At 51.5% G+C, this 27,969-nt stretch overlaps 2 protein-coding genes across 17 annotated transcripts in view; both read right to left on the bottom strand.

Moving 5' to 3' along the window:
- The window catches only part of DPP3 (dipeptidyl peptidase 3), a 33,623-nt gene extending 18,451 nt beyond the window's left edge, over nucleotides 1-15,172 (bottom strand). For 3 of the 9 annotated variants that reach the window (XM_082477612.1, XM_082477618.1, XM_082477615.1), the window contains exons 1-6: nucleotides 15,019-15,150; nucleotides 13,551-13,825; nucleotides 5,295-5,384; nucleotides 4,547-4,684; nucleotides 3,893-3,967; nucleotides 3,174-3,267 (exon numbers count right to left, since the gene is read on the bottom strand). In XM_082477612.1, the coding sequence (XP_082333738.1) occupies nucleotides 3,174-3,267; nucleotides 3,893-3,967; nucleotides 4,547-4,684; nucleotides 5,295-5,384; nucleotides 13,551-13,820 (667 nt within the window). In that variant the 5' untranslated portion in view covers nucleotides 13,821-13,825; nucleotides 15,019-15,150. Of the gene's footprint in view, nucleotides 1-3,173; nucleotides 3,268-3,892; nucleotides 3,968-4,546; nucleotides 4,710-5,294; nucleotides 5,385-13,550; nucleotides 13,829-15,013 lie in introns of all 9 variants that reach the window. The other 6 variants (XM_082477610.1, XM_082477613.1, XM_082477614.1 and 3 more) reach the window with 6 other exon arrangements.
- A 3,649-nt stretch (nucleotides 15,173-18,821) lies between these two features.
- On the bottom strand, nucleotides 18,822-27,700 carry PELI3 (pellino E3 ubiquitin protein ligase family member 3). 8 transcript variants are annotated; one of them, XM_082477622.1, is made up of 8 exons: nucleotides 27,536-27,696; nucleotides 26,243-26,395; nucleotides 25,630-25,701; nucleotides 23,398-23,527; nucleotides 22,701-22,802; nucleotides 21,709-21,903; nucleotides 21,203-21,391; nucleotides 18,822-19,840 (listed from the first exon to the last, which is right to left on the bottom strand). In XM_082477622.1, exons 2-8 carry the CDS (start codon nucleotides 26,392-26,394, stop codon nucleotides 19,271-19,273), a joined length of 1,410 nt encoding a protein of 469 aa, XP_082333748.1. In that variant the 5' UTR covers nucleotide 26,395; nucleotides 27,536-27,696; the 3' UTR covers nucleotides 18,822-19,270. The 8 variants fall into 8 exon arrangements, with proteins under 8 accessions (XP_082333748.1, XP_082333749.1, XP_082333752.1 ...); XM_082477623.1 differs by lacking the exon at nucleotides 27,536-27,696 and adding an exon at nucleotides 27,288-27,418; XM_082477626.1 differs by lacking the exon at nucleotides 27,536-27,696 and adding an exon at nucleotides 25,813-25,860 and having other exon boundaries at nucleotides 26,243-26,298.
- Nucleotides 27,701-27,969: the final 269 nt, after the last annotated feature.

The raw sequence follows: 27,969 nt of genomic DNA, 5'->3' as shown, positions 1-27,969 counted from the left end.
GAGTCTTCTTTTAGACTTTGGACCTCCAGAACTGTAACAGAATAAATTTGTGTTGTTTTATGCCATCAAATTTGTGGTGATTTGTTACAGAAGCACTGGGATATTTTTTTTTTAAAGGATTTTATTTTTTTCGCTGTGTTGGGTCTTTGTTGCTGCACGTGGGCTTTCTCTAGTTGTGGTGAGCCTTCGTTGCAGTGCACGGGCTTCTCATTGCGGTGGCTTCTCTTGTTGCAAAGCATGGGCTCTAGGCATGCGGGCTTCAGTAGCTGTGGCTCGCAGGCTCTAGAGCGTGGGCTCAGTAGCTGTGGCGCACGGGCTTAGTTGCTCCGTGGCATGTGGGATCTTCCCGGACCAGGGCTCGAACCTGTGTCCCCTGCATTGGCAGGCAGATTCTTAACCACTGCGCCACCAGGAAGTCCGCAATGGGATATTAACACTGTTGTATTTTGCCTATTGTCTCTGATCCATACAACATACTTCTAGCTTATATTTAAAAAAAAAAAAATATGGCCACAGTATCTCCCATCTCCCAACGTGATTTCTCCTATCAGGACGTCTCCTCTTGAAGCGGGGCAGGCAGGCTTGTGGCTACAGCAGAAGTGACGCCATGTGACTGCCGAGGCTAGGTCATAAACGGCGACACAGCGTCTGCCGGGCTCTCTTGGGGTGTTCGCTCTGGAGCCCAGCCACCATGAGCAGTATGGAGATGCTGTGTGAGGTGTTTTGCTTGACAGCCCCAGCTGAGGTCCCAGCCAACAGCTAACGTCTACCACTGGACGTGTGAGTCGGTGAGCAGGCAGAGGACCCAGCCCCTAGCTGTTGAGTCACGCCCCACCTCTCAGTCTTCCCAGCTGCGGCCTCAGACATTGTCAGCCAGAGACATGCTGTTCCTAGCGGGCCCCATCCAAACTCCTGACCCACAGAGCCCGGGAGCATGAAAAGGTGGCTTTACATCACTAAATAAGTGGGGGTGTTTGTTACGTCAGGCAGCCTGGCTCCAGAGCCACACTCTTAACCACTGTCCTCTGTTGCATCCTATAGGCCCAGCTCATATTCCCGTGCGATCTCCTCCTATTCCCTTGAGCCCTTATCCTCTTCCCTAGTCAAATCGAACCACGTACGTGCTGATCCCTAAACTTTCCCACCACCTTGGTTTGGCTCATGCTGTTCCCTCCACCAGGAGTGCTGTTCCTGACCTGTCCTCCTTTGCTTGGTATCTGAGGATCAACCAAGGCCCAGCTGCTGGGAAGGCACTGGTGAATGAAACACAGAGTTCCTCCCCTCAAGGAGCTTGAAGTCAACAGAAAAATAACTGGGAAATTACTGGGCGTGCTGATGAGCAAAGAGGCTGTGGGAAGACAGGGAAAGGTCCTGGGAAGGTGAGGTCCAAGCTTGGCCTACAGGACGATTAGGGTTCATCAGTGGAACACCTAGAGGGGAGGGAGGACATTCCAAGCAGGAATGGGGAACAGACCGTGCAAAGACCTGGAGGGGGTAGGTGAGAACATGGGGTTTTCAGGGAATTGGAAGCTGCTGAGCGTGGCTGCAGCCCAGAGTCTAAGTGGGAGGCTGGGGCGGGGAGGTGGGAGGTGGGTGGGGAAGGGAGGGCCGGGTTACAAAGGTCCCCACAGGGGCCTGGATGCTTCTCTTAATGCTGCATCTCTATCCCCCTCACCTGGTAACAGACTCCAGTTTTCTTTTGAGAACCACCCCCTCACAACCACCCCGAGTCCAGGTGGTGGGTCCACCTGGCTGTGAGTCCACCTGGCTGTGAGGTAGGCTTGGAACCAGCGTCCCTTAACCACAAGGACTGGTTCACAGGTAAACAGGGGACGCGAAACAGAGAAACTTGAGCCACTCCCAGACGTTAAGACACTACTTCGGGGAGAAAAGGGCTCTCTTTGCTGGAATGGCCCAGCTGGTGGCTATCAGGCTGTGTGTTTTGGTTGACAGCCCCAGCCGAGGTCCCAGCCAACAGCTAACATCTACCACTGGACGTGTAGATGGGAGCAGCCTGCTGTGGGTGAAGTCAAAGAGAGCTGAGCCAAGAGACAGAGAGAGAAATTTCTGAGAATACTGTCTGAGCAGCTGAATCCAGCTGTGCCTGAAGCTATTGTATTCTGGGCTTCTTAATTACTCAAGCCACGAATGCATAAAGAAGTGTGGTACATATATACAATGGAATATTACTCAGCCATAAAAAGGAACAAAATTGGGTCATTTGTAGAGACATGGATGCATCTAGAGACTGTCATACAGAGTGAAGTAAGTCAGAAAGAGAAAAACAAATATCATATGTTAACACATATATGTGGAACTTAGAAAATGGTACAGATGAACTGGTTTGCAGAGCAGAAATTGAGACACAGAAGTAGAGAAAAAAAACGTATGGACACCAAGGGGGGAAAGCGGCGGGTGGGGGTGTGTGTGATGAATTGGGAGATTGGGATTGACATGTATACACTGATGTGTATAAAATAGATAACTAACAAGAACCTGCTGTATAGAAAAATAAATATTTTTAAAAAAGAAAAAAAAAAAATTACTCAAGCCTATGAAGTCCCCTTTGCTGTAGGCAAATTTGAAATAGGTTTCCTCACTTATAACCAAGAAATTCCAAATGATGGAGCCCTTAGAAGTGCATCTGGGCTTTGCCTTGAAGGTACTTTGGGAGATATTTAGGAAGTGGATTTGAGTAAGTTCACCACCCCCACCTTTCTGTATTCTCCCCAACCTCCAAGACACACGTGGTCACCTTTTCCATTAAGCCTTCACTGAGGTGCAGTTTGGATTTCTCCTCTAGGCTGTCATGGGCCATATGGTCCAGCGCCACTGCCTGGAGGATGGGGACCATGGCCAACACGTGGCCCCTGTCAGAGGCTTGCAGCAGTGATGTTCGCCAAGTGGAACGGAGGCCCTTCCCCTGCCCTCGTGCCTCCGCTTAGCTTTACATCACCACCAGCACCGGGGCTGGGGATGCTCACCTCACAGGAACACCATTTGCTGAGCACTAGGGCTTGCGCCTAGCAAGCCTTCGATCAACATCTGCCATAACTATTACAACTGTGGTTACTCCCTGCAGCTACCGTAGTCGGCTAACCCCTGTCCTGGGTTCTGGCCCCCTCCACGCTGGTCCAGGAACACAGGAAGGAGGAGAAGGGGCGTGAGCTCACCTGTGCTCAGCACAGAAGCCAACCGCACCTCGTAGCAGGGCTTCCCATCCTGGCCGACCTCCTTGAAGAGCCGTGTGTTGTAGGCACTGAGGTTCTGGAAAAGACCAGGGCAGGGGTTTGGGGGAGAGTAAGTCCAGAGCGGGCTGTGGGGTGGGGGGGAGGGAGAGTGGGTCACACCAGGGAGAGAAGATACACAGGTAAAGCAGTCCAGGGCCTCCGGTGGACCTGCCTGAGTTGTCTGAGAGGGGAGAGAGCAGGGTGGGCAGGCCAGGGCAGACTCCCGCTCTGCTCAGTACACTGAGCGCTAACTTTTACTAAGCGCTGTGCAAGACACTTCGTGACCTCAGCTAACCCGGGGTACAGGAGGCAGGTCGCATTCCACAGATAAGGAAATGTCGCTGTGCGGCTGAGCTGGGAGGTGAAAGTGACACATGGATGCCAGAGCCCAATCCAAGCAGCTCTGACGTTCTGTGTCCTCCTGCCCTGAGGCTGTCACAAGGCCCTTCAGCCCACGGTGGGGCAGGGGCGGCTCCATCAGGGCACACACGGGGACATCTTCATTCAAGCCAGGCTGACCCTTAGACGAGGATTCCCAAGTCTTCTCCACCCCAAGGACCCAAGATGCCCATGCCTCTGGGCCCAAGCTGAGACCCAGGAGTGGGCGCCAGTGCCAAGGGGACCCCCAAAAACCACCACCCCAAGTTCCCCAACCCCGAAACCTGTGAGTCCAGAAAGTCTTGGGCCAGTTTGGCATCTTCCATGGTACAGTTCCCAGAGAAATAGGTGGTGATTCCCTGTCGGGGAAGGGGCAGATGGGAAATAGGAGTTGCTGAGTTGGGTTGGGGAAGCTGGTGAATTCCTTCCCAGCCACCCTCTCCAGCCTCTGGCTTCCTCCACTTCCTCTCAGCAGCCTCCACTGTCCCTCTCCAACTCTCCAGGGGGAAAAAATTACAACACAAACAACAAAGAGAGGCCCAAGTCCAGGCTTCCTGCAGCTCTGTGCCAGCCTCTCGCGGGCCCGCCCCTAAGGTTTGCTGCATCCCTCACCCCACGCAGCTCCCAAGCAGCCTCCAGAGGTGGGAAGCTTTGGACCCCTCCTTTCCCATGCCCCCTCCTCAGCTCCCTCCGGCTCTCAGCTTCTCTCCTTCCTTCCTCCTGCACATGGCATCCCAGGATGTCAGAACTGGGAGGGCATTCAGAAAGCGTTCCATCCAACCTGCTTACAAACGATGACGCTGAGGCCCGCGGTGGAGGGCAGCTTGGCCTCAGGCGAGAGGGACAGCCCGCTGCCTCCCCATCGGGCGCCCTTCCCTCCATACCAGGCGGCCCCCAAGGATGCCCTCCACTCCCCAGTGTGGCTGGGGGCGCCTCACCTCCTTCCCCAGCCCGAGGTGTCGAAGCCTCGATTCCAGAGAGAACATGAGCTCCCCGCAGGTCTGCCAGAGGCCCCTGACTTCCTCCGGGTGCTGCTCCGCGGCCTTACTGCCCAGGATCACACGTTCCAGCTTCTCCTGCAGGGGAAGGGAGGCCCGTGGCCTGGCCACACCACCCGAACCTGCCTCCTGGAGCACCCCCCCTCCCCGCCCCCATCGACCCCCAAGCTCTTCTCCCACAGTCTAAGACCTTCTGGCTCTGAGTGCAGTTGACGGACCGGCAGCATTGACATTGCCTGAGAAATGCAGACCCTCACGCCCCACCTGCTCAGGCCTGCTGGGTCAGAAGCTGCATTTCAACAAGCTCGCCAGGCAATTCGTGCACTCAGTAGGGGCTGAGAGCCCTGGTGTAAGAGCTGCCTCTGCCCCAAAAGGGCCCGAGCCCCGTGGTCCCAGAGAGGGACTCCTCATGCCCAGGCTCTTCCGCTGTCCTCAGTGGTGACCAGCAGGCTCCATCTCTGCAGCACCTAACAGCGCACAGAGCCCTTTCACAGCCTCCGCTCATTCGTCCCTCGGGTCAGCAGGGTCAGGAGGTGGCTGCAGCACCCAAGGCCGTGCAGTGTGGTAGTGACAAGGTCAAGGCTCCTCTCAGGGCCCGACTCCCACTGGGGCTCCATGTGCTGCATGCCCCGCCCCCCCATCCCACCGGCCCCAAACTGCCCACCTTCCCCAGCCCTCTTCAGCTCACCTTGGGCAGGTTGGGAACAAACTTGGTGTCACCAAAGGACTTGTAGTTGCCCATGTTGGAGTAGACACCTGCAGTGTAGACCAGGAACGCCTGGGGGAAAGGGGGTCAGAGGAAGCACAGCCTCCCTACCCCACGGAGGTTCCCTCCTGGGATATTAACACCCCAGAGAAAGCAGTATGGGTGAGGCTGGGAGATCGGCGGGGCAGGACCCACATCCTGGGAGGCCCCAGTCTGGCCACAACGTGCTTTCACAGCCCAATCTTCACACACCCATCGTCCAGCCAAACTGGTCTTCTCAACAGCTACCAAATACATCCAAACCCTCATGCACCTTGTTCCCTTTACATCAGCACCCTCTCAGCCACCTGCGGCCCTCTCATGTGACCCCCGAGGCCCAGTGCAAACACCACCTCCTTCTGCAGGAAACCTGTCCGCAGCCCTCACCTGGCAGGCAGCCAGCACCGGAAGCATCAAACGTTAGGGCTGGAGGGGCCTTGGTCAACTACTCTATGGCTTTTGCTGGCCCCAAATCTAGTCTCCCTTCCTCTGGCAATAAGGCCTCACATCTTCCTTTTGGGATAGGGCGAAATCTCCCTTCCCCAACTCCAGGGGTGGGCACAGGCCCAAGCTGGCCAATAAGAGCCCAACCAGGAAATTTCCCAGTGGCAACGAGCCTCTGTTTTATACCAAGAATCATCAAGCCTGAAGCCCCTGGAGCTCCCCTACTGGGGTGACGGAAGAAAGCAAAGCTGAGAGCTGAAGACTGCATCATCACGGCATCACCGAGTCCCTGAATCTAGTCGTGCCTGAAGCCTCCCTAGCACTGGACTTTTCAATTATGTGAGCCAGTAATTCTCTCTTTTTTTAAATAGACTTTATTCTATAGAGTAGGTTTAGGTTCCCAGCAAAACTGAGTGGCAGGTACAGAGATTACTCCAAAGTCCCCTATCCTCACACAGGGACAGCCTCCCCCATTTTAATAGCCCGCACTAGACTGGTGCATTTCTTACAACTGATGAACCTACACTGACATGTCATCACCCAAAGGTCATAGTTTACATTAGGGTTCACTCTTCGCATTGTACATTCTATGGGTTTAGACAGATGTATAATGACATATATCTACCATTATGTACGATACATTACTCTGTATTATACAGAGTAGTTTCAGTGTCCTAAAAATCCTCTGTGGTCGTCCTCCCTCCCAACGCCTGGCAACTACTGATCTTTTTACTATCTCCATCGTTTTGCCTTTTCCAAAATATCATAGAGTTGGAATCATACAGTATGTACCCTTTTCAGATTGGTTTCTTTCACCCAGTAATATGCATTTAACTTTCTCCATGTCTTTTCATGGCTTGATAGCTCATTTCTTTTTAGCCCTAGATAATGTTCCATTGTCTGATGTACCACAGTTTGTTTATTGATTCAGCTACTGAAGGACATCTCAGTTACTTCCAAGTTTTGGCAGTTATGAATACAGCTGCTATAAAAATCGTGTGCAGGTTTTTTTGTGGACATAAGTTTCACTTCAAATTTTCACCTTGGTAAGTACCAAGGAGCATGACTGCTGAATCGTATGGCAAGAGTACGTTTAATTTTATAAGGAAGTGCCAAACTCTCTTCCAAAGTGGTTGTACCATTTTGCATTCCCACCAGCAATGAACAAAAGTTCCTATTGTTCCACATCCTTGCCAATATTTGGTGTTGTCGGTGTTTTAGATTTTGGCCGATCTAATAAGTATATAATGACATCTTGTTTTTTAAGTTTGCAATTCCCTAATGACATACGATGTGGAGCATCTTTTCATATGATTATTTTCCATCTGCATATCTTCTTTGGTGAAATATCTGTTAAGGTCTTTGGTCCATTTTTAAATTGGGTTGCTCGTTTTCTTACTGTTGAGTTTTAAGAGTTCTTTGTACATCTTGGATAACAGTCCTTTATTAGACATATATTTGCAAATATTTTCTCCCAGTCTGTGACTTATCTTTTCATTCTCTTGACAGTGTCTTACACAGAGCAGAAAACTTTAATTTTAATAAGTTCAGCTTATCAATTATTTCTTTCATGGATCATACTTGGTGTTGTATCTAAAAAGTCACCTGCATACCCAAGGTCACCTACATTTTCTCCTATGTTATCTTCTGGGAGTTTTATAGTTTTGTATTTAACATTTAAGGCTGTGATTCATTTTGAGTTAATTTTTGTGAAGGATGTAAGGTCTGTGTCTAGATTCTTCTTCTTTTTTTTTTTAACATATGGATGTCCAGTTGTTCTAGCACCATCTATTGAAAAGACTATTTTTGATTCATTGTATTGCCTTTGCTCTTTGTCAAAGATTTGTTGACTATATTTATGGGGGTCTATTTCTGGGCTCTCTATTCTATTGCACCAATCTATTAGTCTATTATTTTGCCAACAGAACACTTTTTCTTTTTAAATTAATTAATTAATTAATTAATTTTAATTTTTGGCTGCGTTGGGTCTTTGTTGCTGCACGCGGGCTTCCTCTAGTTGCGGCGAGCGGGGGCTACTCTTCATTGCGTGCGGTGCGTGGGCTTCTCACCGCAGTGGCTTCTCTTGTTGCGGAGCACGGGCTATAGGCACATGGGCTTCAGTAGTTGTGGCACGCAGGCTCAGTAGTTGTGCCCCACAGGCTCTAGAGCACAGGCTCAGAAGTTGTGGTGCACGGGCTTAGTTGCTCCGCAGCATGTGGGATCTTTCGGGACCAGGGCTTGAGCCCGTGTCCCCTGCGTCGGCAGGTGGATTCTTAACCACTGCGCCACCAGGGAAGCCCCAGAACACTGTCTTGATTACTGTAGCTTTATAGTTAAGTCTTGAACTAGAGTACTATCAGTCCTCCAACTTTGTTCTTCTGCTTCATTATTGTGTTGGCTATTCTGAGTCTTTTGCCTCGCCACATTAACTTTAGAATCAGTTTGCTGGTATCCACAAAACAACTTGCTGGGATTTTGACTGGGATTGCATTGAATTTATAGATCAAGTTGGGAAGGAGTGACATCTTGACAATATTGAATCTTTCTATGCACAAACATGGAATATCTCTCCATTTATTTAGTTCTTCTTTGATATTTTTCATCAGAGTTTTGTAGTTTTCCTCATATAAGTCTTGCACACATTTTGTTGGATTTACGACTAGGTATTTCAACTTTTTTGAGTGCTATTGTAAATGGAATTCTGTTTTAAATTTCAAATTCTACTTGTTCATTGCTGGAATATAGGAAAGCAATTGGCTTTTGCGTATTAACTTTGCATCCTGCAAACTTGCTATAATTACTAATGAGTTCTAAGAGTTTTTGGTTGATTCTTTCAGATTTTCTACATAGACAATCATGTCATCTGTGAACAAAGACAGTAATATGTCTTCCTTCACAATCTGTATACCTGTTATTTCTTTTTCTTGTCTTGTTGCATTAGCTAGGACTTCCAGTACAATGTTGAAAAGTAGTGGTGAGAGGGGACATCCTTGTCTTATTCCTGATGTTACTGGGAAAGTTTTTCACCACTAAATATGATGTTAGCTGTAAGATTTCTGGTTTTCTGACAGTTTTTATCATGAATGGGTGTTGGATTTTGCCAAATGCTTCTTCTGCATCTATTGATATGATCGTGTGATTTTTCTTCTCTAGCCTGTTGTGATGATTTACATTTATTAATTTCTGAATGTTGAACCAGATTGGCAGGATAAATCCTACTTGGTCATGGTACATAATTCTTTTTATATGTTGTTGGATTCAATTTACTAACATTTTATTGAGGATTTTTGCATCTATGCTCATGAGACATATTGGTCTGTAGTTTTCTTTTCTTTCATTGTAATTTTTGTCTGATTTTGGTTTTAGGGTAATACTGGCTTCACAGAATGAGTTAGAAATTATTCCCTCTGCTTTTCTCTTCTGAAAGAGATTGTAGAGAATTGGTATGTTTAGTACCAATTAAGTTAGTACTACTAACTTAAATGTTTAGTAGTGAACCTATTTTGGCTTGATGTTTTCTGTTTTGGAAGGTTGTTTATTAATTATTGATTCCATTTCTTTAATAGATATAGGCCTATGTAGATTATCTATTTCTTATTGTGTGAGTTTTGGCAGATTATGTCTTTCAAGGAATTGGTCCATTTCATATAGGTTATCAAATTTGTGGGCATAAAATTTTTCATAGTATTCCTTGATTATCATTTGAATGCCCATGGATCTGTAGTGATGTCCCTTCTTTCATTTCTGATATTAGCAGTTTGCGACCTCTCACTTTTTTTTCTTAGTTAGCCTGGCTAGAGGTTTATCGATTGCTATGATCTGAATGTTTGTGTCCCTCCAAAATCAGTATGTTGAAACCTAACCTCCAAGGCCACAGTATTAGGAGATGGGGCCTTTGGGAGGAGATTAGATCATGAGGGCATAGCCCTCCTCATTGAGATTAGTGCCCCTACAAAAGAGATCCCAGACAGCCAGCTCAAATGATCCATCATGTGAAAACACAGTGAGAAGTCAGCAGTCTGCAACCCAGAAGAGGGCTTTCACCAGAACCCGACCATGCTGGCACCTGTCTTCCATTCTTATTCTGCCTTCTGTGGTTTTAACTGAGCGTTTTATATGATTCCATTTTCTCTCCTTTCTTAGCATATCAGTTGTACTTCTTTTTCTATTTTTTTCAGTGGTTGAGTTTGCAATATACATTTACAACTAATTCAAGTCCACTTCATGGGCAGTTTGAGTACCTTATAATAACAAAATAATCTTAATTCTTGCCTGCCCTCCCTCATATCACTTCTGTCATTCATTTCACTTCTACATAAGCATACATAAGCATATACATACATGTACACATAAGCACACATAGTTGGATATGTTGCTGCTATTATTATTTTGGACAAACTGTTATCTCTGAGATCAATTAAGAATAAGAAAAATAAAAGTTTTTATTTTACCTTCACTTATTCCTTCTCCAATGCTTTTCCTTTTTTTACTGTACATCTGAGTTTCTGACCTATATCATTTTCCTTCTCTCTAAAGAACTTCTTTTAACATTTCCTGCAAAGCAGGTCTATTGGCAACACATTCCCTCAATTTTTGTTTGTTTGAGAAAGTCTTTATTTCCACTTCACTTTTGAAGGATAATTTCACAGGGTACAGAATTCTAGGTTGGTGGCTTTTTATCTCAACACTGTAAATATTTCAGTCCACTCTTCTTGCTTGCGTGATTTCTGAAAGGTCAGATGTAATTCTTATTTTTGTGCCTCTGTGGATAATTTTTCCTTCTGGGTTCTTTCAGGACTTTTTCTTTCTCTTTGATTTTCTGTAGTTTAAACATGATATGCCTACATGTAGGTTTTGTTTGTTTTTCTTTTTTGTTTTGCACTTACTATCCTACTTGGTGTTCTCTGAATTTCCTGGATCTGTGGTTTGGTATCTGACATCAATTTGGGGAAATTCTCAGTCATTATTATTTCAGATATTTCTTCTGTTTCTTTCTTTCTTCTTCTGGCTTTATCACTATATATATGTTACACTGCTTATAGTTGTCCCAGTTCTTAGATATCCTATTCTGTTTTCTTCAGTCTTTTTTCTCTTTGCTTTTCAGTTTCGGAGTTTCTATTGAGATACCCTCAAGCTCAGAGATTCTTTCCTCTGCTATGTCAAGTCTACTAATAAGCCCATCAAATGTGTCCTTCACTTCTATTAGTGTTTTTTTGATCTCTAGCACTTTTTGGATCTTTGTTGGAATTTCCATCTCCCTGCCTACATTGCCCATCTGTTCTTTTTTTTTAATTGAAATATAGTTAATTTACAATATTGTGTTAGTTTCAAGTATACAGCAAAGTGATTCAGATATATATGTATATATCTATATGTATATATCTATATATGTATTCTTGTTCAGATTCTTTTCTATTATAGGTTATTACAAGATACTGAGTATAGTTCCCTGTGCTATACAATAGGTCCTTGTTGTTTACCTATTTTATATATAGTAGTGTATATATGTTAATCCCAAACTGCCCATCTGTTCTTGCATGCTGTTTACTTTATCCATTAGCACCCTTAGAATATTAGTCATAGTTGTTTTAATTCCTGGTCTGATAAGTCCAACATCCCTGCCATATCTGAGTCTGGTTCTGATACTTGCTCTGTCTCTTCAAGCTGTGTTTTTTGCCTTTAAGAATGTTTTGGAATTTTTTTCTTTTTTTTTTTTTTTTTGGAATTTTTTTCTTGATAGCCAGACATGATGTGCTAGGTAAAAGGAACTGTCATAAATAGGCCTTTATTAAGGTGATGGTAAGGTGTGGGGGCAGGAGAAGCATTCTAGAGTCCCATGATTAGGTCTCAGTCCTTTAGTGAGCCTTTGCTGCTGGACTATGAACTTCACATGTGCTTCTCAGTCCCATGTTCCCACCACTCCTCTTAGGTGGGACAGATGGTCAGAGCTATGGAGTTGGGTATTTCCCTTCTTCCAGATCAGTTAGGCTCTGATAAAACCCTAGCAGGTTTGGTTCTGGTTAAACAGTTTCTCCTGAGGGCAGACCATGTTAGGAAGAACTGAATGTTCTAGCATATTTCAAAAATGGTTCCTTTTCCTCTCCTCCTGTGAGGAGCATGAGAGACTTTTTCTCGGAAATTCATTATGAGAACCAGGTCAAGCTCCTGGAGGTAAAATCCCCCAAACTGTGGGCCCCCCTTATGACTGGGTCCCCTTGGAGTTTTTAACTCTTAGAATTGTCCACACTGAGCCTCCAGCAATTCATCAGTTACAGTACAGTTTTCCTACCCCAGCACTGGTTCTGTGGAGGTTTCTGCTCATGAATTTTTGCTCTGGTAAGTTGTGATTCTCTGTACCTGCCTGTCTGTCTCTCCAATTTTGGGGGCAGCAGTTTGCCCTGTGACCTCACTTCTCTTAAGGATCTAAGAAGAGTTGTTGATTTTTCAATTTCTTCAGCTTTTTACTTGTTGTTAGAACAGATGGGCAACATCTAAGTTCCTTACATGCCAGACCAGACTGGGAGTCAAGGTTCTTTTTTTTTTTCTTCATTTAAGCCAATTTGAGGTGGGTTTCTGTTACTTACAAACAAAAGAATCCCACTGAAAATAATGAATACTTGGGTAGCACTTTTCCATTAATAAGCACTTCCCCAGCTATTAGCTCTTTTAATGAGTAAATCAAGGCCTAGAGACGGGATGTGATTACTCAAAGTTCAAAAAAACGTAGAAGAAACAGCCTGGGCCTCAGCGCAGAGATAAGCAATCCAATCCCTTTATTTTACATATAGAAAGACAGACCATATCCTCATACATTCTTGGTGAAGCTTTTTCAGATGATGATTTAACAGCACCAATCAATTGCCAATGTACAGAGCCTTTGACCCAGCAATTCTACTTCTACAAATAGATCCTACTCACACATGTGCATAAGTATGCTCATCGTGGTATTGTTTGTAAGAAGAGTAGAGAAAAACCTAAATGTCCATCAATAAAGAAAAGATTAAATTGATTATAGTGTACATTGCTGTGGAATGCTTCACAGCCAATAAAAAAGAATGAGGTGGATTTATATGTACCCCATGTAAGTTCCCCAAGACATGGTGTTCAGTGAAAAAAGCAGAACTCATAAGAATACATAGAATGTGATCTCATATGTAAAAGAGAAAATAAGGAACTAATACATGTGCATATGTACATGTACAGGTATGCAATACAGACAGAGGACTGAAAAGGTTATATATCCCACCATCTTCAGTGGTTACCTCTGGGGAGGGCACTGAGAACAAATGATCTTTTTGTTTTGTTTTGTGTCTTTCTGCATTGCTGTAATGCATTAAGAATGCACTAATGTATTCCTTGGCCAACAGACCCACAGACAGACAAAAACAAGGCGACAGGTAGAACATTCTGCCCAGGGACACGCAACACGGTAGAGGAAGATATGGTCCAGAACGCAGACCTCCTGATTCCTACACTGGACTCATCCCTCTACCGCCTCCGAATCGCCACGGCTGTTTCCTTTACTTCACAGCAGCCACCACTTATCTGGCGTCAGGTCACTACAACCCTAAGAGGTACAGACTACCCCCATGCATATCTTGCAGATGAGAAGACTGAAGCTCCAGGAGGGGATGTCCCTGTGTTTGAAACCTTTCGTCTAATGCAAAGAGACAGAAAGTCCTTTGTACCCCTGCTTCCTGGCCCCTCACACCCAGAAGCCACTCAGGAGATGCAGGTTGGCCTGAGAGAACTGACCTGATATTCCTCCTCGGTAAGGCCCTCAGCCAGGGCGTGCTGGCGCAGCTGGTCGGGGTCCTGCGCACGGAAGAGGCGGCTGAGCAAGGCATAGATGTAGGGGGCCTCAGGGGAGGTCTGCAGCAGCACGGCCAGGCCTCCATACCAGGCAGCCCGTGACAGGTGGTGGGCATAGAGGCGCTCTGTGGGTAACAGCAGGCGGAAGGCCTCGCGGCAGTCCAGGCTAGACACGCCGATGTCATTGGGGAGGATGTACTGGGTGTCCGCCATGGGCCCTGCTGAGAACCATCACCATGATCACAGCCATCATTTATCGCACGCCAAGTGCACACCTGACTCTGTACTCTCACAGTCTGATTTAATCCTCTCCAAAGTCCATGAGGCAGGGAATACCATTGTACCCATGCACCAGATATGCTAACTGAGGCTCAGAGATGGTTAGGTGACTCACCCAAGGAGATTACAAAATATTCTGGTAGGCAATGTTTGGCCCGTGGCCTCTCAAACTTAAAGATTGAATCCAACTACCTAGTATTACAGTTGGAGAAACAGGTCCAGAGAGGCTAGAGCTTTGCCTAATAACACAAGGGAGAGGTCAGAAGCAGAGATCTGCATCTCTGGACTCCCAGCCCCAGGCCTCACTCCTCCCCTCCTCCTTCTCTGACCTCCTAGCCTCCTCCTTCAGAATTATCTTGCAGGTTCTTCAATTCTGCCCACCACTGTGTTCATAAGGACAAAGTCCCAGTTGGAAGACCCAGGTTCCAATCCTGGCTCAGCCCCAGACTCCTAATATCAAGTCAATTGTTTTACTTTTCTGCCCCTCCATTACGGCCTCTGTAAGATGAGATTGATAGTAACCCCAACCTCACCGGGTGGGTATGCAAATTAGACGAGGTCACGAGGTCACAAGGTCACTCCAATCGAATGGAATGTACCTACAGCAGTAAATGATTTTCCCTGAACTCTTCCTCTTGCACTGATCCCACGATCTGTCCCACCCTCAGCTCTCTGCCTTTTCTTCGGTCCTCCGTCCTCCTGTCCTCTCCCTCCCTGTACTGGGCCAGGGGAGCTACCCTAGCTACAGAAGTTCAGAGTTGGGAGAAAACTCATTTTACAGTTAGGGAGATTGAGGCCAAGCAACTTACCGAAGGTCTCACTGCCCGGTTGGGATCCGGGTGTCTCCCAACCCAGAGTATACTCCACAAGCCCTCTCTTACTAGGAATGAGTTTCCAACCTCCCCCGCCCCTCCCGATGCTGCTCCCCAACAGCACAATCCCCTGGGTTCTGAAAGGAGTGTTAACCCTTTGCTGCCTGGAGCATTCCTTGGCCTCAGGGCCGCGATGAATTTGGCAGGGGTACGGGATGGGGGGCAGAAAGAGAATGATCTTGCGCTCGGCCCAGACTCGCCCTATCCCCCGAGGATGACACATTGTGACCCCGAAACCCGGGCGCCGCGCCTCACCTCACCTGCAGCAGCTGCTCCGATCGCAAACTCACTTCCTGCTTCCGGCTCCCCCCATTCATTGGGGCTCCGCGAACTCCGCCCCCACCAGCCAATTACCGGGCCTCGGGGCCCGGACGGGCATCGCCTCCAGCCAATAGGCGCGCCGAGGCGAGCTTCACCGGCATGCCGGCTCCCGGCCCCAGGCACCACGGGGTCGTTAGCAGAACTGCCCCTGCGGCCTTGGCCTTTTGTCGGCAGGTGGCGCCCGCGCGGGGGTCAGGAACCTCAGTGGCCTGGCCGGTGGCGGCCTAGTCCCGGCAGACGGGGCTGACAAGGGACCCCGAGTCCAGGCGGGGTGGCGTGGCTGTCACGGCCAGAGCACCAGGGACTCCCCCCACACAGTCCTGATCTCCGCTCTCCTTTGGGGTTTTTCCCAGTCCCCCGACCTCAGTTTTGTATGCGGGAACCTGCACCGTGGGAGTGATGTGGTCCTTCCTCGGTGGCGTCGAGGGCCAGGGGGCGGAGACTCTTCCGAGACTGCAAAACCCTTCGTGCAGGGAATCGAGGCTACAGGTGAGCGGGCTCCTGCCAGGGCTGACATGGTTCTACCGTGTGGGGGGCGCGGAGAAACGCCCCCAAGTGCTTCCCTGCACCGCTACCGACTCACCGTGGGCCTGATGGGGGCTGTAGCTGAGTATCGTCAAGCCTCAGTTTCCTCAGCACAAAGGGGCGAGGGGCCTGGCAGTTCCCCGGTGCTTGCTGGGTGCCTGACTGATGAGAAAGCCGCCTGTGACCCCAAAAGTCTGTCCAGGGCAGAGCCGAGCCTTGGATGTCTGGAGAGACTCACAGGAGGATGGCCTGGGCAGGGAATGGCATGTGGAAGGGCCAAGCACCCAGCCTGGGTGAAGTGGGGAACATGGTGAGGGTCCCAAGTCAGAGGTGGGGCAGAGCCAGGCCATCTACGGTCCAGTCAGGCCTCCCCTGCCTACTGGCTGTGTGTCCTTGAGTGGGACACTTTACCTCTCTGAGTCTTGGCTTCCTCAGCCAGAGAACCAGGCTAAAAATCGTCTTTACTCGGAGGGATGTTGTAGGCTTCAGTGAAGTATTGACAGGGTAGTGCTGCCCCCTAGTGTTGTGCAGAGAGGGGTGGAGGAGAGGGGATACCCTCCTTGCCAGCCTTGGCCACACCTGTGTCTAGGCCCAGAGCAGCAGCTGCCCACCACTGGCACCAGTTTCTCATTCACAAAAAGTGCCCAAGGCCCTGCTTGGCACAGCGGTGCGAACTGTTGACTCTGATGGTGATTATCATTATAGGGAGGAACTCAATAAATTGGTCTATGTCCTTAGAAAATCACTCTTCCCTGTGCCTCGATTTTCATTGTCTTTAACATGCGTGTAAAGTCTTCCTTGACTTGGGAGAGGTTGAAATGTACACAGATAAAGAAGGAAGTGCCGTGCATGGGCACCAGTGGGCAGCTCAGGCCAAGGAAAGATCCCAGTACTCCTGGGAAACCCCCAACCAAGCTGCATTTTTATATTCACAGCTAATATGAGCACTTCCTGAAGGTCTGTGCTAGCAGCTTGACACGGAGGATCCCATTTAATTCTTGCAAAAACCCTGAGATAGGATATCATTTTACCTATTGCACATATGGGGAAATGGAGGCTGATGGATTCATTGACTTCCCTGAGGCCACCCAGGAAGTCCTCAGGTGTCCCTGAACTGGGGTCTAGCCTTCCACCACAGTGTCCCCTCCACCTGTCCCAACACACACACACACACACACAGTATCACATGCAGCAGTCCACTCCCTGGAGTCATGACCATCCCCAGCCTTGGCTCTTGCCCACGGGAATGAAGAAGGAGTAGGTGAGGAAGTAATATTAAGTACATACTATGTTACAGGTGTCCTCCACACATTCACAACCACCTGGCAACACAGGGACTGTTATTCCATTTAACAGCTAAGGAGACTGAGGCTCCAAGAGTTGGAAAGGGGTAGAGCTGAACCAAGACCAGGGCTGTCTGACCCCCTCCACCAACACCTCTGAGTTCTCCCTCGTGTGGCACCAGTGCCTTTTGCTTGCCTCTCCTCCTAGAGAGTCTGAGGTTCTCTGATAGAAATGGCATGGGAGTGTTCCCCCGTTTGGTTCTCAAAAGAGTGAGAAGAGAGAACTGGAAAGAGTTGGATTCTTACTGCTCTGGCTGTGTGTGTGTGTGTGTGTGTGTGTGTGTGTGTGTGTGTGTGTGTGTGTGTGTGTGTGTGTGTGTGCGCGCGTGTAGGAGTTGCAATGCTCCCAAGCCCACCCCAGCATCCCCATCTGGGCTCCCCCTCTGTGACAGTGTGATGCTCTGGAAGCAAGAGTCTGATCACATCCTCCTCTCACCACCAGCAAGTGCCCTCTCTCCTCTCAACAGTCCCAGGTCTGGTCTCTGTGGCTCCAGCCGGCCGTGTGGATTAGGGCAGGTCCCTCCCCTTGGAATCTGTACTCCCTAAGGCTCTGTCTTCCACTGGGGATGATGCCCAGGTCAGGCTGGTACTCAGAGCCTCTTCTTCAGATTTTTCTATTTCCAGAACCTCCATCTACCTGTCTTTCCAGCTTGTTTGCCCTAGGAAAGCTCTGGGGCAATCCCAGCAGCACCCCGAGCTTGCCTTGGCTCTCAGGAAGAGGTGACACTTAGCCAAGATGAATAGGGATCCAGTTCAGACTTGGTCTCTATGGCAACCAAAGCCCACCAGACCGCAGCCCAAGCCAGAGCACTTTCCTGGCCCAACATTCCCACCCCTCATTCCTCTTTTCTGCCTCCTCCACACCCACCTCATTGGTCGTCAAGCATTTTCCCTGCCACACCTTTGCCCATGCTGTTCCCCTTGCCTGGGTTGCCCTCCAGACCCCTCCCATCCCTGTCCAAGGAAAGCAGCCCAGTGTGATGGAGGAGAGGGCAGGCTCTGAGGCCAGGCAGGCAGCTGTGGATTCGAATCTGACTTGGCCACTTCCCAGCTGTGTGACTTGGAGCATGTGTTTTAATCTCCCTGTAAACAGAAATGGTAACACCTCCCTCCCTGGGTTACTGGGAGGATTAAATAACAAAACCTCTGAGAAGCAGAGCCTGGTGCCTGGTGAGTGCTCAGTGAACATAGTTATTATTACCATTAGCACAGTGCGGGGCACACAGTGGGCATTCGGTGATGGTAGCCCTTGTGTCACAGCCAACACTCTGGAACCACGAGTCCTCTCCCCGCCCGCCCCCACTCAACTCCTGACTGTCCAGAAATGAGGATCGGAGCTTTCACCCAGCACCTTCCCTGTCAGCATGGCGCCAACATCTCGTTCCAGCCACCTTTCTGCCCCTGAAGCCCGTGCTCCAGCCACTCTGAACCTCTCACTCAGTTCCCTGCATACTTGCACCTGAGCCTGTGCTCGGCCTCCCTTCTGCCTTAAGTACCCCCCGACTTCCTGTGGATCCTTCCTGCGGGGATCCCCAGCAGTCTAACGAGGCGGAGCCCTTACGCACCTCCTCAGTGAAGCCTCTCTCACTCCTCACTTTTCTACCCTCTGGTGAGACCAGCTTCACAGCCCCTGATGATTCTCAGATCCTAGCGCACAGGAAGCCATGCTGTCCTTCAGTAATTGGTCTGTCATCCACTAGACTGTGAAGTCTGCCAGGCAGGGAACCAGGTCTGACTGTCTCTGTGTCCCCAGATCCCACTTGGCAAAGGAGTCCAGCCCACAGTGGGTATCCGCAGATGTCGGTCCCAGCCTGCCGCCCACCCGGCACTCCCTTAGGGGCTGGAGGCGTTGCACGCATGCAGGACGCGAGGGATTTGTGAGGGCAGCTGAGCAGCAAGGTTTATAGAGGAACCCAGGGCAGCAGCAGGGTGATTATCTGGAACTGGGTTGGCAGGCTCAGGGCACAGCCAGCCTAAGCTGGGGGTCAGGGGCCCATGGCCCCTTCATTCCCCCAGGGGCACAGTGTAGGCGGCATGATGTGGGATGCCCCAGGAAGGGCCAGGGTGTAGGGGTGAGCCTCCCTCCATCAGCCTGGGACAGAGCTGGTGCTGAGGCCCCATCATTCTGACCAAGGTAGGGGTCCCAGAGACCCCCCTTTGGAGCCAGAGTTAAGAGGGGAAGGGCACCACGCATCCAACGCGTCCATCTGGTGTGGCGATGTGCCAGCAGGTAGAGTCCCACATGCAGAGCTCCCTCTGGGCTGCAGGAGGTGGGGGACCTGGGTGGGCAGGCGGGCGCGGCAGCAGGGGGCCCCCAGGGAGCCTAGTCCAGCGGCCCCTGGAAAATGAGGCGGACACAGCCATGCTCGCCGGTGAGCCAGGCCCCGCAAAAGGGACAAGCAGCGTGGAAAGCGTGGGTGCCATGGGGCAGTGGCGTCTGAGCCCAGTAGCGGGCAGTCTTCTCAGAGCAGACGTGGCCACAGGGTGCGAAGGCGTGGCTGGGCGGCCCGGGGTCCAGGCAGAGGCCGGCCTCCTGGCCGAGCCACAGGGGCACGTAGGGCCCCACGAGGCGGCAGAGAGGACACTCGCGCTCCTGGGGGCCCCGCTCACGCCGGCAGCCCCAGCCGTGGTAGCCGTGGACATGGCCACAGCGGACGTAGACCCAGGGCTGCTGCTTGTCAGGTGCCGTGCGGCCACGGGCCGGGCTGGGGAAGGCGAGGGTGCTGAGGCCCACGGGACACTGGGGCCGCGCCGCATTCGCCTCCTGCCTCTGGGCCTCCAGCTGCTTCAGCGTGGGCGCCCGCAGCAGCCCCGCCGGCGTGCGCCACAGCAGCGTGGCTCCACACAGGTCAATGAGGGAGCCGTCCTGCAGCACGTTGGACTCGTTTTCCACCTGCAAGGGCAGCAGAAGAGCCTTATTGCCCAAGAGGCTCCTGAACCCCCTGCCCCTGGGCCGCCATGACCCCAGTCAAGCCACCCATCCATCCCACTGAACCTCCCTAGAGAGAGCACTCTGGACCCGTGGGGCTGGCTGGGTCAGAGGAGGGGGTTGGACTGGGGCTGAGGAGGGGGGAGGGCTGGGGCAGAGGAGCAGAAAAGACTGAGAAGCCGCGTGGGAGGGGAGGCAAGTGGTCCCAGGCAGGCACCATTCCTTACACTCAGTGGAACGTGGGGCTTGGTCACCTCATCTGTCAAATCAGAAGGCCTGGACCAAAATGGGAGTTTTCTAAAACATTTTCCCAGGCTCTCCCCTAATGGCAGAGGCCAGAAACTCCTCTGTCCAAAACACTGGGGACTTAGCCCAAAGCAGGGGTCCTAAGGGCTGAGGTTAAAAGCAAGGACTCTAGCACTAGATCGTCTGGGTGTGAACGCTGGCCTCAGCATTTACTAACTCTGTGTCCCTGGTCAAGTAACTTATCCTCTCTGTGTCTTAATTTCCTTACCCTCAAGATGGATTTTACTTCCCTGTATAGCAAGTGGTTCTCATGAATCAATGTAAACACTTGGAACGGTGCCCAGAACATAGTAGGTGCTCAATAAGTGTGTCCTAGTGAAACGTTCAAAAGCATAATTTAAAAAAATAATGTTTCCCCAGATCTCCCAATATAATTGATGCTCTGGAAAGATAAGCCATGCTTTCCCTCAAGGTTTGGAATCTCCTTGCCCGAGGTGCTCATACCTGGGAAAAGCTCTGCGTGGCCCATTTGAGGATCTTCGCCACATGACATTGGGCAAGCCCCTATGTCTCTCTAGGACTCTCCCAGCTCCTAACATTAGTTCTCTGATCTGTACCACATGGAGCATTCACTGTCACCTGTGTCAGAACTACTCCAAGGCCCCTTCTTGCTGGGAGAGAATAAAGCTAAACCCGTGTGAACGTGACAGACATGTTACAAACTGCCAACACTTCAGGCTACAAACTGCTCACACACAGGCCAAGTGTCACCCTCATAGGAGGGTGTGAATTTTTCAGCTGCTGGCATCCTCAAAGCCACTTGGTACTGCACGGTGTGTTGGTGTGGGTGCCACTTCACATCACCCCAGGGACCTCCGGCAGTATGTGGGCTACACTTGGAGATGCTGGTCTGGTTCCCTCTGTGGTGCAAGTGGCACGTGCCCCCAGATGGACCCTGTTGGGGATCCCTTGTGCCGCAGGACTGGAGATCATCTGTCCTGGCTTGAGAAGGGGGAAGGGGAGATTGGGAGGACCCAGGAAGGATGAGGGGGTGGGGAGGAGGGTGGACAGGCCACCTACCAGCTTCCCCCGCTGCTGTGCCGAGCGGCTGTCCCTCAGAGTATATACATTCCCACAGACCGAGATCTCCCGCCAGACACCCGGGGCCGAGTCCTCAGAGAAGCCGCCTGCTGGGTGCATCACCAGGACCCCGTTGGTGGTTAAGCCGTCCATCAGGCCGTCAGGGGTCCGCCATTTGGCTGCCCGCTCCTGGGACCACATGTGGGATCAGATCACATCCCCGAGTGGCCCCCAGCAGGCTGCGAGCCAGGAGTGCTGTCCCTCTACCCTCGAGCTCAGAGGTGGCCCGGAGAGGACTAGAATTGGCGCTGCATGACCTTGGGCGTCACCTGACCTCTCTGAGCCTCGCTTTGCTCATTTGTTAAGTGGGGTTGCTAATCCCTGCATAGGTCATGGTTATGATTACTGCAGGCTGGTCCATCACCCCAGGATGCTGCCCCTCCCCAGCCTACCCCTCAGCTCACTGTCAGATGTAGTGCTGGTCCCTGCCCGGGGGGCTCACTCACTCCAAGGAAGATGTTGCTGGAGGCATCGAAGCCAGCGGCATAGATGCGGGAGGTATAGGGCGGCCGGCGGTCACAAAGGATGCGGCAGGCATAGCGGGAGATGGTGCTCTGGGCAGAGGGGCCCTCGGCAGCCCCTCCTCCAGGGGACGTGTCTGTTACCACAAAGTCGATCATGTTCTCCGTGGAGCGGCCAATCTGTGAGGGAGGGGAGGGCAGGCACAGGAATGCCGTTTGCACAGGTCAATCCTGCGGGCTTCCCATCCCAGGGTTCCCAGCAGCTGCTCTGTGTGCAGGGTCACCAAACAAGGAGGGGACAGCACCATCCCAGCTCCCTGGGGGTCCCCACATCCAATCACTGGTGTCTGTGTTTCTCCTCCTCTGTCTTCCCCCCAGTTCCTGGAAGCACCCCACTCAATTAAAAACTAGCTGATTTGCGGATAGAACAGTGAACGGGTAACTGACACCCATAGTCTGGGAACGTTCAAATGTTAGTAGAAAATAGTGAATTTTTGATAAATATTTACTATATATCATGTTAAGCATTTCGTGCGCAATATCTCAGTTAACCTTCCCAACGATGCCCTGGGGTGGGACTATAATGGGCCTCACTTTACAGATGAGGAAACCGAGGCCCAGAGAGGTTAAGCGACTCTTGCCCAAAGTCATCCAGCTACTAACTGACGGAGCTGGGAGCAGAAGCCAGGCAGTACGACTCTCACAACACACTCTGAACTCCTAAACTGTATGCCTCCCACAGGTGGGACTCCAGGCTTGGGTTTGAATCTTGATCCAGCCACTGACTTCCTGTGTGACTTGAAAGTCAACAGCCCTCACTGGGGTGTCCTGCTTCCTCCTCTGAAGAGTGGTCCACTGCACTGAGGACACAAAGTACCTGCCCCGTGGCCACGAGCCACCCCCTGGAACACCTGCAGAGCTGAGCGTCCAGGCCTGGTGGTCCAGTGGCCAAGGCTTGTGGAGGCGCCCGAGCATACCTGGAACATGTCTGTGTCACTGTCATGTGTGTACTCGACTATGACCGAGTGGCTCCGGGACAGTGTGTACGAGATGCTGTGCTGGCCACGGTTGCTCAGTGCCTGGTGACAGAAAGGAGAAGTCACTTTCCCAGGCATGTGGCCAGGAGAAGGGTGAGCCTCTAAGCCAGAAGCTGGAGCCCAAGGCCCAGTGGCCACTCCTAGGGAAGGGGCAGTTCCACCCTCTGCAGAGGGTGTATTGTGCAGCTGGCACTTTACACACGTTGCCTTATTTGATCCCTAAAGCCACCCGAGGGAGGCATGGTTATCATTCCTGTTTTACAGTTGAGGGAACTGCAGCTCCCAGAGGAGAAGAAACTGGCCTAAGGTCTAACAGCTGGAAACAGCAGAGCCCGAATTCTAACCCAAACCCTCTGCAGCCAAAGACCTTTCCTTTGTCATTGCTGTGTGACTGTCACATCCCCTCTCTGAGCCTTGGCCGCCTCTAAAATGATGCTGACCACTTCCATCCAATGGATGGGGTCTGGTGGTCAAGGAAACACTTTGCAGGCTGTAACACATGGCAAGGGATCTCCCACCAGCACCATTTCTCTGGGGCAGTGAGTGAAGACACAGTGGGCTCCCCTGCTCCAGCGGGGCTGTGGGCAGGTAGGACTGGGAAGACCAGCACCCAGGACTGCTAGGACAAGCTGCTTGCCTTGGACACAAGCGGTGTGGAGATGTGGTGCATGACGTCCGGCTTCACTCCGTTGGCGTGTGGCCGACGGCTCAGTGCCAGGCGGCTTCGGCGGCGGCCCTTGTCCCCACTTGCCAGACACCCATTGTAGCTGTGGATGTGAGGGTTAAGAAGAAAGGGTTGCAGGGAGAGAGAGAGAAAGTGAGCCCCTGAGAGACTAGGAGGAACTGCCAACTTCTGGGCAGATCCTACCTTAATAGACAAGCCCTAGAACCACCCACAACTAGAAGACCCTACTGTATCAAACTGGGGCCTTCGGGGAGTGGGGTGGGGGGTCAGAATATCCTCAAAAGGCCTTGCATCCAATTAATCAGTGTCTTCTGGACTCTTGAACCATGCTTGGCCAGGTGCCAGGTGCTGGCATGGTATAGCGACACACCACGGTCAGTTCTGTGCCCTAAGTTTTTCAAGGAACCTGGGTGCCACCTGCCATGATCCAGGCACAAGCCAAGTATGCCCCAGGCCCAGAGACAGGAGAAGGGAATTCTGGCCCCAGGATCAGGTTTCTAAGAGAGGGGACACCCATACTGGGCCTGGAAGAACTAGAAAGGATTCACCTTTAGCAAACTGTCATTAATTATATCACAAGTACTACCGGAAACCAGAATGAAAGAAAACAACAGACCCACAATGCCACTACCTCCATATCGCCACACACATCAAATTTCTACCTTCCTTTCCAGCTCTTGTCCAGAGGGAATGATTGTGGAAGGCAAAGATGGAGTGAGTCATAACCTTGATCGCTGCCATGTACCGGAGCCTCCCGTGTTCCTGGTGTTTCACATTATTAATTACCTAATGGAACGTGTGCAGCGTCCTGCCAGGCAAGTATCTTTCTTCTCATTTTACGAATGAGGAAAACTGAGGCTCAGGGAGATAAAATGGCTTGCCTGAGGTCCCAGGCTAGTCAATGGGAAAAGTCTAGATTTGAACTCGGGTCTGTCTGACTCCAGCCTCTTCTGCAGAAGACTTTCTGTAGGGAGGGCTCACCCTGAGCAAAGGTCCAAAGGCTGGAAGGGTTTGGTGAGATCAGAGAGCGATGACTTGGGTGGTAAAGTGCAGCAGGGGAAAATGAACTTGGTGGGAGGGCCCTGAACACCAGGCTGAGGATTCCAGACTTTATTCCATAAGCAGTGGGGAGCCATGGAAGGTTTGGTGGCAAGGAGTGAAAAGGATGAATAGCTGGCAAATACAGCCGAGGACCAGTTGAATCAGAATCTTCCCCGGCCCCACACGTGGAGATTCTGATTCTGTAGGTTTGGGATGGGCCTGTTAATGGGTATTTCCCAATGTGCTCGCCAGGTGGCTCTGATGTCCAGCCAGTGTGGGCCTTCACTGCCCTGCGAGAACAAATGGCAGTCAAGAGGGCCTGTCCCCTTAGGTCTGAGCTCTCCCTCATCAGTGGCCTCACCCTCAGCTGCAATGCCAGCTCTTCCTTTGGGACATCGAGCAGCTGCTTTTTTTTTTTTTTTTGGAAAGTGTGGAGTCCTAACCACTGGACCACCAGGGAATTCCGAAGCAGCTGCTTTTCTAATGCAAGCACCCCTGAGAGGGGCATCACTTTTGCCCTTGTAAGCTCTTCCCACATATGGGGGGTGGGACAGTTCAGGACACAGGCTGGGGCCTCAGACGGGCCTGGCTTAAATCCTGGCTTTTCCGCTTATCATATGACCTCTGTAAAATGGGGCTAATTTATCAGGACCTACCTCACAGGTTCATTGTGAGAACTAAAGGAGATAAAGCATTTTAAAATGCTTGGCACAGAGTTTGGCATATATATAGCAAGCCCTTGGTAATGTTAGCTATTATTATTATTATTACTGAAAAAAAAAGTACATGGCATATACATGTCAACAAACAGTAGCCATTATTATTTCTAAATAATCATCACAGTGATAACATAGCTTATCAGATACTTTCTTCGGGGTAGGGAGAGAGGCCAAAAGGAGGTACAGACCAGGGAGGAAGGAGAGGAATCTGTGCCTGGGGCAAGAGCTAGGTGGGTGGTGCAGAGATCCTGGTCAGGTGAAGACCAGGAAGGGATGAGCTCTACTCAGCCACCAACTCACGTCTCTTCCTCTCTCCTGGCCTCAGTTTCCTCATCTGTAGCGTGAGGGTCAGCTGTAGCTTAGCAGAAGTTCACTAGACCTAGAGTAAAAAGCCCTGGGTCCAAATCCCAGCCCTGCCACTTACCAGCTGTGTGCCCTTGGGCCAGTCACTTCCCCTCTCTGAGCCTCGGTTTCCTCACCTCCTTCCTCACAGCATCTTTGTGAAGATTGAAATGAAATAACGTCCATGAAAGGGCTCGGCACAGGCCTGCCTACCAGAACACTTGGTGCGTGCCAGGCACTGTCCTACATGCTTTACAGAAATCACCTCATTCATTCCTTCCGACAACCCTCTGAGGTATTATTATTAGCATTCCTATTGGGAAATGGGAAAACAGAGGCACAGGGAAGTAAAGCAACTTGCAGAGGCAGGATTTGAACTAAGCAGTTTTGCTGGAGAACCAGAGTTCTTCACCTCAGACTACACACACTAGGTGCTTTATGAAAGGCAGCTGGTGTTACTTTCTTCTGCTCAGAAACGTGGGTGGGCAGTTAGAGTTGTCTCAGTAATTTATGAAAAATGGGAAGATAAAATAACAATTATGAATTGAGGTGGGCTTGGTCAACTTTGTCTCTCAGCTGGGAAGGTGAAGAGGGACAAACAGCAGAAGGCCCTAAGTGGGGAGAGACGGGGCCCTTGGTCTGGCTGTCCTGTGGGGTGCCTGGTGCCCCACCCCACCTGGACCAGGGAGGCTCACCCCAGAACGATGAGTTCACCATACTTGATGGGCTCCTCCCCTGGCTGTGCATCTTCACCGGGAGAAGAGAGGACACAAGAGCCCTGGTTCTCCAGGTGCTGGAGGTCTGAGGTTCGGGGGGAGCCCACTTCAGGGTTTCCTTCCAACACCATTCTGGGCAGAGTGGGAGAGGAGAAAAAGAGCTTTGCAGCCTCCCACCCCAGCCCCCTCAATGCCAGCTCTAGCCTGCTGCAGGCCACCTAGGCTAACAACAGAGTGACCTTTCACCCACTCTGTTGCTATGGCAACCACTTCACTTCTGCCTCCCCTAAACTGACAGGGTTGCTGGGATACCAGGGAAGGGAGATGGATGGGATGGAACCAAGAGGGTGGGGCTGCACAGAGGGTCAGAATATTTGGCAGGGGCAGAGGGATGGACCAACTTGGGGCGGCCAGAAGCTTCTTTTTGGCCAGGACCTCAGTCTGGGATGTGCTTGGAAGAAAGTCACCCCAGGAGTTGGGGGCCCTTACTGCTCATCCTTCACTCAGTTCCTGGGTTTGGCTCTCAGCGCCGGGACCCCTGAGTAACACTTCTGTCAGGTTTTTGGAATCTACCTGTCCATCTTAATCTTTCTGCCCCTTTGCTGGTCTAGGCCTCTGTCTGTCTGTCTGTTTTCTCAGTGACTCTCTGTCCCCACCGCTGTCCTTTTCGCCATCTCTCTACCCACGCTCCTCCCCGTCTCCGCCTGTCTGGCCACCTCTACCTCCCCATCCACCTGCCCCAGTCTCCCCATCTTGTCCTCGCCCTGCGGGCAGGCCTCTGGACCCCTCCCCGGCGCACCCCCCTCCCTCCCTCAGGTGTCAGTCTGCAGTCCCCGGGCCGCCCGGGTCTCTGGAGGCCTGTGGGGGCGGCGCTCCCCCTCCCGCTCGGGCTGCAGCAGAGCCAGTCCCCGCAGGAAGCCTGTTTGGAAAACATCCCAGCGCAGTAGGGACTGCGCCGGGGCAGGCCGGCGCCCCGCGTCCGGGGCAGGCACAATGACAGCCCAGCGCATACGCAGATACACACCCGGCGGCCCCTCCACACAAACACGCGCGCTCACACACACAGTCCAGCACAACCCGAGCCCCGCGGGCAGTGCCCGGACGGGCGCAGAGCCCACCCTCGACCCGCGACAGCAAGCGCGATCGCGCAAAGAGCCACAGGCGCCCGCCCTCAGACCAAGTACCCTGCCACCCAGACACTCAAACACGCCCCCAGCGTCCGCTGGGGCCCGCCCGGTGAAGCCCCCGCCCACTCCGCCCCGGCGGCCTCACCTGGCCGCGCTCCGGCCCCCGCTCGGCGCCGCTCCCTCGGCGCCTCGCTCCTGCTCGGCCCTGGGGCTGCTGCGGCGGGATGGGCCCGGCCCGCGGCGGCTCCGCGCTGCCTCGTCACGGAGACACCCGGAGCCGGGGGAGGGGTACGGGCGCCAACAGCCACGCTCCGCCCACTGTGCTTATGCCCCGCCCCGTGGAAGCCCCCGCCCCCACTCAAGACCCCGCCCCTTGCGGCGAAGCTCTCCCCCAGTCGGCGGAGCCCCGCCCTTTCTCAAGAGACCACGCCCCTTATATGGCCCCGCCTTCGGGCCCTTGGAAGCCCCGCCCACAACTCTATTTTGGGAACGCCCCCGCCCAACTTCGCCAGCTCCGGGACTCTCAGGTAGTCTACGAGACCCCTCCCCTAGTTCGGGCTCCCCTGACCCCGCCCTCAT

This window comes from Balaenoptera physalus, assembly GCF_965194825.1.
Source record: "Balaenoptera physalus genome assembly, chromosome: 10".
Taxonomy (NCBI): Eukaryota; Metazoa; Chordata; class Mammalia; order Artiodactyla; family Balaenopteridae; genus Balaenoptera; species Balaenoptera physalus.
This window is presented reverse-complemented; position numbering and strand designations above follow the sequence as displayed.